We start from the raw sequence: 11,169 nt of genomic DNA, 5'->3' as shown, positions 1-11,169 counted from the left end.
GAGAGAGGATAGGGAATCCTACATGTCAAGCATCCTGTCTGCCTGTTAGGCTTGTCCCAGGGAAGGCATGGTGCGACTCCAGCAGTCTGTCTCTCTCTCTTGCGCTCCTTGATACTCCTCAACCTAGTCATCTCCTCCCGGAGCTCTGTCACTAAGCGGAGGAGTTCCTCTGCCTGGGCCACTGGTGTGCTCACAGGTGTGCTCACTGCTGCTGGCCGGTACTGGTGTAAGATCAGGGCACGGCTGCAGGGCTGCGTGTGCCCACCGGAGCTCTGTCTGGGAAGCTGCGTCCGTCGTGGTGGGTGCAGAGCTTGGAGAGGCTATGGCTTTCTGCCAGGTGGATACCATTGCTCCCTGGTCGAGCTGGCAGAGCTTCAGCGCCCTTCCTGCACGCCCTGCCGTGCCACGCCCTTGCTGACGCGCCACGCCCTGTTTGGCGCACAAACTGCCACACCACGCCCTTGCTGACGCGCCACGCCCTGGTCGCTAGTGCTCCCTAAGGGCTTCATTTACACGTGTGGGGGGCTTGGTCACGGTTGCTCCTGGCCCCACCCAGGTCTTGTCAGCCACTGTTGCGCAAGCTGCAGGCTCCTGGTGGCTCGCTCTGCACCCCCGGAGGGTGCCCCAGTTCGGGATCCCCCTGTGCGCCGTGCTAGAGCGCTCTGGAGCTGCTTGCCTCGGCGACAGACACAAGACGTTCAGCCAATTTAACTTGACTGTTCTTTTTTGTTCTACTTCGTTTTTGTTTATTGTTCTAGTTTAGTTCAGTTCACATATTTTTGTTTCTCAGGGCTAAGCTGTTACAGCAACAAGCACTCTAATGTATAAATGAAAACAGAAGGAAATAGGCCGACTTCTAGAAGCAGTATGTGCAATCCAGACAAAACTGAGTTTATGGGCAATGACATTGTGAGGTTGAAGAAGCAAATGAAACATAAAACCCACATAGTGAGACCCATCAGAAGAAGTGGCCATAATAAAGCACATCATTGGGTTAAGCCATACAATTTGTTATGTCATGCTGATCAAAGCAGTAAGGTAATGTGTGGAATCTACATCTGCAAAAGATCACTGCGTTCATCCATATAACAGAACTAAAAATAGAGGAGATAATTGAGTTACTGCTAATAACCAAGTTGTGCAATATCCTGAAGAGGCAAATTTCATTATTCAGATCATACAGGATATTTGTATAGGATGACTGGAAGACCAGAGAAATTCTTCTATCTTCTATCTACCTCTTCCTCACTTTCAGATTTCACAAAAATGAATGGCATATTGGTCACTGCTTAAGACAGGATAGCAGACTCGACTTACGAGAAATTTGTCCCTACCAACAAAACCTAAATCCAAAATAGTCTTTAAGACATGATAAAATTGCAATATAAAATAATGAAGAGAGAACCGAAAGTCATACCTCTAGCTGGAAAGCTTAATTGCTGTAGGGTGGCTGCACTTACACAGTAGCCGACCTGTGACTTTTCTGAAATGTCTCCCAGACAGGAATTCCAGTCTTCCACACTATAAACTGGGCAGTCTTGTAGGTTAGTGACAAGGTCTCCCACAAAAAGACCTCTTGGTCCATTGGCAGGAGAATCCTGAGAAGAAACAATGAGTCAGTCATGTTACTATAGTTAAAACTACAAGGATTTGTTTACAGTTCCGCTGAATAGCCGTGAAATCTTTAGGTTAAGACGCTGTTTCCGGAGAAAAATGAAAATCTCAGGCTCCACTAGAACTCATTATTTCAGATTATGATAGAGCATTACAAAACCGACATCCTGTACAAAGAATAACTCATTGCAACGAAAAAGAAAAGAAAAAGGCAAGACTCCAAGTGTTCCAGGGGAACTCTTCAAATTTTAGTAATTATTTTCATACAAGTTAATATGTTGTGGTTTTTCCTAACATTTTAAGTTCAAGAAGCTTAAATTAATACCCCGAATCTTTCAACAAAGCAGGGTGTACCTATACTTTCAAAGTTATAAAGCATAATAAATGTCACTCTACTCCTGAGTTGTATCAGTTCACTTTTAGATCCAAGAAAGACTGAATCCTTTCCGCTCTGCTATTCAGCTGTGCTGTATTTGATTAAGTCAGAAAAAAATCAGTCCTTTCCAGAAACTCAGCAGTCTATCTCTGCTTCCAGCTGACCAAACAAGCATGGAAATCAGCTCAAAATAATCTTTAACATTAAAAACAGATAGCAATAACTAGAGTGATAATGCAGGTTCCAGTAGATTTACTTGGTGCCAATATTGAAAAGAAGTTAACCCCCCCCCCAGAAATAAGCCTGCAAACTCATCTCAAATGTCTGAACAGTTTTATAGAATGCTGAATAGTCTATAATTATTCATGCCATGTTCCTTCATTTACTAATACTAAAAAACATGAGACTGAGAAGGAAACTTCAAGCAGACAAAAAGTGCAATATATTAGATTCTGCAGAGTGCTGCACTGACCAAATTTGACTGTGATAATAAGAGACACAGGTACATTACAGGTCACAAAGCATACAGTATGAAAACAGTAAAGATCTTTTCTTACCTCTGCGACTTCAGTGACAAGTGCCCCAACACCCGTGTAATAGAAAGGGAAAAGAATGGCTGGCAGCAGAAACAGAACCATGAAACTTGCAACACCAAGAACAAAATTATGCCACACTCCTAAAAAGAAGGAAAAAATCACATTTCTAAAGAAACACTAATAACAAAAAGGTGTTTTTGAAATGCAAGATTCTACAGTTACCTTCTGATTAACTTTCCTGAAATAATTACTGTAACAATGGATGAAAAGTTAATTTGTGAACATAGGCATGAAAGAATAGGTATATTACTTTACAAACTTAAGTTTCTATGATGTCACTTTGTAGAGGAGTTTTAGAGAAGCCTCTGAACCCCTGAGAATTACACTATCAGAAAAGACAGGGAAGTGGTAAGTCCATTTTTAAGGTGTCATTCTACCATATTGATATTTTATCATGTAACACTACTTTTCTAAGTATGTAGTGGGCAGAGTTTCCAGAAGAAAAACTGGGCTTCTGAATCAATTATTAAATTATAGTTTCTACATACAGAGTTGTCATCATTCATAAATATTAAAAAACTAGTGGAATGAAATGTATTCCATGTCACCTTCTACCACAATAAACTGTTGAATTTAAGAATCTTAATAAATGGGCTTCTATGTGAATAAATACTGTTTGTCCTAGTTAGCAAGATGTCTGAAATTTAGTTGCAATTCAGTATTTTTCATGGTTATCCCCATTGTATCAATGAAATGTGCCAAACAAGTTTAGAAAATTATTTGAAAAAAGGCTTCTTTTACAAGAAGACCTGGACCTAAAACCACATCAAGAAATTAAGTTGTGCAATCAGCATTTCCTGACACATCATTTTGGGCAACATAGTTGCAACTGCAATCTTTATAGCATGCTGTTCTCCATAGGAAGAAATTAATCGCTATCATAAGACACACTTGGCTTCCTTCAACATCCAGTACCATAAACATTTTCTCATTTAATTTGTATTCTTGGACAGACATTTTGTATGACCAATGAAGGAAAACTTTTCAATGTTGAAGACTCCTGATTTCCTTCTTCAGTGCTTCATCTTGTTAAGAGGGGTTTGACTCAATTCTATATTTACAGTGCAGTTACAGGACAGGAACTGAAGTAAAAATGTTTAAAAACATATTAAACCTATCTTTCTTGCACTGTATGTAACACAGGAATCATAACATATGGCAGCCTCTTATTTCCCCTTCTATCTCTACATGTCGCCTGGTCTTCTTTTATGTTTCTATTGCTGCAGAAATGAGAGACATTTCTGGAGTACTTTAACTAAGGGTTTGTTACCATTCCACTAGTAGATGCTTCTTAAAGTGATTTCTCTTTCTATAGTTTTTAATCATATCTCATTGAAAGACAATCAGATAGATTGTTTCAGCATTCCGTTCTCTTTACCTCACACACATACATACACGTGTGCACACACACAGACAAGTGCAACAAAACCAAAAGTATGAAATAAATATTTTAACTTTATTGTTTTAACCTTTTTATCTTAAAAATTTTTTTTTTTTCAGCTTAACAGCTTAACAAAGGATAAAAATCTAAGACAGAAACAGAATTCCTTCGTAACAGTGTGGCCGCTAGAGAAAGTAAACTGAAAAAAAAACCTTAAAATAATAAAAAAAGGGGTGATGGAACTGCTAGAGGGTGACAAGGAATACTTTCAAACAGCTAGGAAAACATGGGCCTTAATACCATAATCTACACAGTTTGCTGCGTGAAATACAGCAGAAAAGTCTAAAATAGAAAGGCTTCAAATTCATCCCAGGTGATCCATAGAAAAATAAACAGGCTCAAAATGAGAATACCTGCAGAGGCACACTGCTGAGTATACCATCAATTTCATTTTGCTAAAACAGCCTCATCCTTTGATACCTAACTCCTTATATTTAAAAAGGGACCCTTAAAACCCTTAAAACCCCTTAAAATAATGTTTTAAAAATCTTTAACTCCTTTTCCTGTTAAAGACAAGACAAAATGTATTAAAAAGGAACTCAAAAAATAATATAAACATTTGAACTAATTATAAGAAAGTGCTGCATAGAAGCACTTTTCATCTACTAGGCATGGAATTAATGCTAAAAATATCACAAGTCTTACAAGAACGCTCATTCACTATTCTTGAACTCATGATGCCATCTGCTGTACAACAAATATACTCTTTAATCTCCAGAGTATAGGTGGACTACAAAAGGAATATTTGGTGTTGTTCTCTACTCTAGCTCTTTTACTTAGCTGCCATACAAAAATCTGAAAGCATGAACTTCAGAACACTGAGAATAGGTTCATTCAACTGCTCTGACAATTAAGAAAAACCGAGACAAGTTTACTGAATATCACATTTTATCACTATCAAACATCCTAGTTCTGAAACATACCTATCATTAACTGCAAAAAAAATGCATGTATTTGTTATCCCTAACTGATAAGAAGCCATTGGTGCTAACCACTCTTGCAACATGCTTGTTCCTACCTTGTATTCCTCTATTTCAGGTTTCCCAAGAAACCTGAAAAATTATTCTAGGTGTTTGCTTATCAACAAAAACATGCAAGCAATTATTTTCTATTACAGCTTACAATCTTATTTTTCTAGACAATTCCTAAGGAATGTATGTAAGCAACCCATTTTGAAAATTGGTATGTCTTCTCTTCCAGTTCTGTTCACAGTAGCTAGAAATGGAAATTGATTAATTTGAGAAACAGGGTGTGCTGGTTTTGGCTGGGACGGAGTTAATTTTCTTCAGTGTAGCTCTTATGTGGCTATGTTTTGGATTTGTGCTGGAAGCAGTGTTGATAACACAGGGATGTTTTAGTTACTGCTGAGCAGTGCTTACACAGAGCCAAGGCCTTTTCTGCTCCTCACCCCACCCCACCAGCAAGGAGGCTGCGGGTGCCCAAGGAGTTGGGAGGGGACACAGCCGGGACAGCTGACCCCAACTGACCAAAGGGATATTCCATACCATATGATGTCATGCTCAGCATATAAAGCTGGGGGAAGAAGAAGGAAGGGGGGGACATTTGGAGTGATGGCGTTTGTCTTCCCAAATCACTGTTACATGGAGCCGTGCTTTCCTGGAGATGGCTGAACACCTGCCTGCCGGTGGGAAGTAGTGAATGAATTCCTTGTTTTGCTTTGCTTGCGTGCGCGGCTTTTGCTTTACCTATTAAACTGTCTTTATCTCAACCCACGAGTTTTCTCCTTCCGATTCTTTCCCCCATCCCACTGGGGGGGAGTGAGCGAGCAGCTGTGTGGTGCTTAATTGCCAGCTGGGGTTAAACCACGACACGGTGCTTCATAAAAGTTAGCCTATTGCAGTGAATAATTTTGGTTAATTAGGGTATTTTGAATATGGATATATTTACTTACCTAACATCATCATTTACTTGATTTATGAAAGCTTGAAAATATGTTTTGCTAAAGGCTTCTGTATGCCCAGCCTAAAATCCTCTATATAATGTTTTAGTTACAATACTCAAGAAATAGTGTTAGTATCCAAACATTACAACAGGTTGGCTGCTATCCTGCTGTCCCCTGCAATTGAAAACCATCAGTATCAAGAACTAAACCAAGATGCTAACTTTTCTACCTTTATTTCGGTAGTTTGGGAACTACCTTTGTCTCTAGAAATCAGTAATACAAGTGGTTCAGGTAGCATAGAATCATAGAATCATTAAGGTTGGAAAAGACCTCCAAGATCATCGAGTCCAACGGTCAACCCAAACCCACCATGCATAACACAGTCTCCGTCTACCTTTCCACAGCAACAGGGCTCTACTTCCCAGTAGCCATGGACTTCAAAACACATCAAATCAAAAACATTTGGAGGTTATTTGGAGCCATAAGCTGTGATTCCCTCTGGATGTTTGTTTTCTTCTGATGGCAACATCAAAACACAGTGACGTGTAAAATAACATAACTCACACGTCACTGAAAATCACTCACAATACTACTGAAAAATCACATAGTAGATTGCTCCTGTTGCAGAAAATGGTAGTGAATTGCTCAAGGAAGTTCACCTGTGACAGCAAGTCATGTTCTCATACCACCAGTCTTCTGGCTGAGTATTTTCCAGCTTGTGTGCTCCAAGGTTTTGCTACTTAGGCCATACAATATGCGGGGGGCGGGGAGGGGGGAGACAAAGAAACTTCTGCACCTGAGCTGATGTAAGAGCTTTTTCTAATGAGAGAGGAAGGTCAGAAACCACATTTTTTCCCCCAACCACACAACTGGTATTTCTTATGCACAACTATTCTGAATCAGATCTAAGATACAATAAATTTTTTCCTGATAGGAAATTGGTACTCATTTAAGCTCCTAGAAACTGATGTCTCTCCTCCAGAAAACAGCACACTATGGAACAGTAACGATCAAATCATTTTCTGGAATCACAATTTAGGTTCAGAACAGAAGGATCACCTTTAGGTAAAGAGAAGCTTTTGTACTTCTTCATTTTAAATCTTCAATCCTCCATCGAAGATTCACAAATGATGCCTGTAAAATAAGTAACTGTGCTAAGCAAAGATTTAATAAAAAAGCACAAACTATTACCTGCACAAAATATTCTTAATTGCTGGACTGGAGATATCAGCTGCAAGTGGGTTGTGAAGAGGTCAACAAATGCTCCAGGATAGACAATGAAGATAAAAATCCCAAATCCATTAAATCGTACTTGTTCGCTTAAAAAGAAGAAAAGAAAAATGAAGTGGTGTTACTGCAAGCAAACAAATGAAAAAGTGAGAGATTCTACATAGCACACGTACTTCTGACAATGAGAATAACTAAAATTATAAAACTAATTTATTTTTCATAATACGAATAATTGAAAGATAATTAAACTAAAGGATGTTTTCTGCAGTAGTTGTCACTTTACGCAGCACACATTTGTGAGCCTAGTAAAAAATAAAGGATAAGTTCAACTTCTTTTCTGTCTCCTGGTAAGAGTAACACATAAAATACTTTAAAAAAACCCCTGCTTTCAAGTTAGCATATATTTTAACACTTGAGGGATTTTTTCTTTTAAGTAAAAAAATGTCAGCCTGTAGGATGCAGTTTCAAACTAATCTATGAAAAATTATCTGGAAGAAGCAATCGCTTTCCTTTTAAAGAAAAACATATAGATTTCTGGAATTTATCATTTCTCTGTTTCTCCTAAATGAAATTTAGAGTAAATTGTAAACTAACAAAAATGAGGGAAATGTCATCTGAAAAAATGAAAACAAGTCAAGAGGTTAAAAGGACAAATGCTATTTAAATATATTAGTAGCTGACACTGTCATACAGATAATATTTTTGGGGTTTTTTGGAGGTTTTACAATTGCTTTTAAATGGCATTTTTTGGAATAACTATGTAAAGGTTTTATAAAGCTAGAAATTTCATAAGGGACTAATACAGGCATGATAATCATGTTCCAAGACAACTACATTCTAATTATTATTCCAAGACAATCATGTTCCAAGACAAACCAGGCACAGATCAGCTAATCCCATATCTTTACTGAGACAGTACACTGGGCATAGCATTTTATTTATTCACATTTATTTATTTATTCGGCATATACAATAAAAGAAGACACAGAATTATACAAAATTAATCAGAATGAAGTAATACATTAATTCCCTGGAGTTAACTCATCAGACCTACCCAAGCTATGGATTAGTAACAGGCAGTCTAATGCCTATACATGATTTCATGACTTGGGTTGGAGGTACAGAGGGAAAAAGAAAAAGGCTTTTTTTGGCACAAGCCTTGACTAAGCTAAGGCTCAAATATTTTAAGGTCTTGCAGTTCACAACCAATACTATCCTGAACTGAAGTTGGCGGAAGTGTATTAGATTTCAGGGTGTCAAAGTGATTTGCCAGAATAATAAAATTTGCCCACAGCACAGCTATCTAGTAAAGCCTAAACCCTAAGGATTGACCGTAACAGCACTATAGTCCCAACCTATGCTAGGAGGAGAAAAAAAAACCAAAAAAAGTCAAGCAGAAAACAGCAGCAGCAATAGCAATGTACATCGGAAAAACTAATTTTTCCCCTGGAAATAGCTGGGAATCAATTTTTTGACAAAAACATAACCCAAACTTGAATATTCAGAGCCTTTGCTCCAGATCTTGAATGAAGATATCACTCCACTAAGGTATAAGAATTATTCACTCTGGTTAAAAAGAGCTCTATGGTTACTCCTGGCTTCTCTGCAGTTCGCCAGCAGCATGTGAAGGCACTGTAAAAGAAAGGAAATTTTGTTGCTTCTTCCTGTGGTGGGATGAACAAGAGCAAGAGCTTTATCCTCCACACAAAAATCCCTGTGAATATTAGGGGCAAAAAGCTGAAAGACAAACAGAGCATATGAAACACAGACCACCCCTTTAATTGAGAACTTTTGGGGTTATAAAAAAGGTAGTAATGCGTTAAGATGCAGTCATGACTCCCTACACCCAAGAAAATCAGAGAAACAACTTAGGGCTTCATGCTCATGGGACAGATAATGATGATGTCCAGGAGAAATGCGGAGGATATCTGAATAACAGTCCCAGCAACCACCACTTAACCCTCTCATGCTAGAGTGTCATTTAACAGTAATGACTAACCATGTCAAATAACTTTTTTGTGAAGTAATCATCATAGTTAAGTGACATTAAAAATATCATCTTTGATCAAAATTAACACATCACTGAGATTAATAGGGGCAAATCACATTTGCCTGAGTTACTGCTTCAGCCTGTTCATATGCTACTTCACAAGCTATGTTTAAACAAATCAATTTAAAATCTGTTTTAGAGTACCATTGTGCAATAGCGCATGGGTCCTCTTCAGGTGCCACAACTGCAGAAATGCAATTGCTGTGGGAAAAATAGGAGCACTTAAAAGAAGTATTATTTTAAACCTGATGCAGCATGGTATATTTGCAAAGCAGAAGTCCTTTCTTGTGATCTGTAGAATAGACACTATATTAAAACTCTATTCTTAATTGTACACCCTTCCAAACTTAAAATCTAAGGAAGCTATGAAATACAGAATAAACAGACTCTCTAGATAAACTGAAGAAGTGCTAACAACATCCACCTGTAAGTAATTGCTGTGGAATATTACGCTTTGTTGGCACATAGTAAGAGAAAAGTAATTTGTATTACCGAATAGCTGCCACCCCATGGCCGACTTCATGTATCACACCACTGATGAGGATTGCAGAGAAGAAATAGGTCAGTTGGCTGACAGGCAAATTTACACCAGGCACCTGTTGATGTGGGCATGACAACAAAATAAAACACACGAGGAAACCAAGAGATACAAAGACAAATCATTCTGCCCCTAAACTTGCTGCTCTCACTCAGCTTCTTCAGACCCGCAACAGAACAGGGGCCGTTCTCATGCAGAACTGTCAGTTTGTACCTCTCCTCCCAATTCATTCAATATATTTTAAAATACGTTAAATATATATTCTTTTATTGAAGGTTAAAAAGCTCTCCAGGTGCAAAAGCCTTCTCCCTGCCCTACTTACTCCCCACAGCCCTGACTGAATGTGTCCTACTCTATATTAAGCTCAAGGAGTTTATAAAAATGTACACAGAATTCCACTCAAATGAAACAGGCCTAGCAACTGTGAGCATTAGTTTACAATTTCCTGCAGCCAGTCATGCAGCTACAGAGAAGATCCACCCTTCAAAAAAAAAAAAAATTGTATGGCACTTAAAACACTATGAGCCCTAAAAGTTCAAAAAATGAGCCTACAATTAGAACTGTCCGTCTCCCTTCTCTCTCCCTATCCAAATCACGAGACTATCCCAAATTTACAAGGTCAAAAAAAAGGGTAACTTTTGTCTATTGTTCAAATTTTGATGGTCTACATATGGCAATTTAGCCTTTAAACAAAAAGCACTTGAAATGAGTATACTATTTTAATTTATGTAAGACATAATATGCAGGCCCCTCACATTCCTCCTGCTGCTGTGGATTCCCACCACTCCCCAAGTCCTTCATTGCACTAGTCATGAGACACCAACTCCTTCCAGATGGGCTCCAAAGCAGACATGAGGCAGGGAATGAGGAACCATCCCCTCTTTCCTCCTGATGGATTTTCCTCCTGCTCGGTTCCCGACCCCGCTCAGTGGCCATGCTGCAGTGGGATGATAAGGCCACCTCTGCTGCTTGCCCTAAGACAATTCTCCTGTCTACTCCACAGCTCTCCCCGCTCGAGGCAGGGTGCACTCCAGCATAGTCACTAACAGCTGATTGTGAACACAACTTGAATGCAGTCGCAGAAAAGAGATGCTATGGGAAAAAATTCCCGGCCTATCTATAGGACTCTCTAAAAAGTACCCTTGTGGCACACAAAAGGCTGCAGATCCAACTGAACAGATCCCGTTTTATCCTACCTTCATTCAGTCCTGCACATTCCTCTATTACATGCATTCACCTACCCATGCAGCAGAACTCTACAACAGGTTGGTGAGACAGTCTAGCTAAAAGAAATCCTTCAAAGGACTGTTTCATTAATGTTAAAACAAATAATTTCACAAATTCTGTCCAGACTGTAATCATGACCAAGATATTTATCTCCACTGGCACGACTATCGTACCTCACTGTATGAAGACAGTTA

General features: G+C 38.9%; 1 protein-coding gene across 1 annotated transcript; it reads right to left on the bottom strand.

Moving 5' to 3' along the window:
* Positions 1-1,417: 1,417 nt before the first annotated feature.
* LOC104074336 (membrane-bound transcription factor site-2 protease-like) lies at positions 1,418-9,806 on the bottom strand (the record flags this gene model as incomplete). The annotated part of the gene is made up of 4 exons (XM_009574416.1): positions 1,418-1,598; positions 2,548-2,666; positions 7,122-7,249; positions 9,703-9,806. Coding segments are annotated over 4 exons (532 nt in total), but the record flags the coding sequence as incomplete, so codon positions are not given.
* Positions 9,807-11,169: the final 1,363 nt, after the last annotated feature.

The sequence above is a fragment of the Fulmarus glacialis genome, unplaced genomic scaffold (genome assembly GCF_000690835.1).
Source record: "Fulmarus glacialis isolate BGI_N327 unplaced genomic scaffold, ASM69083v1 scaffold24003, whole genome shotgun sequence".
In the NCBI taxonomy this organism is placed as follows: domain Eukaryota; kingdom Metazoa; phylum Chordata; class Aves; order Procellariiformes; family Procellariidae; genus Fulmarus; species Fulmarus glacialis.
Note: the sequence above shows the minus strand (reverse complement) of the source record. Positions and strands in the feature narration are given on the sequence as shown.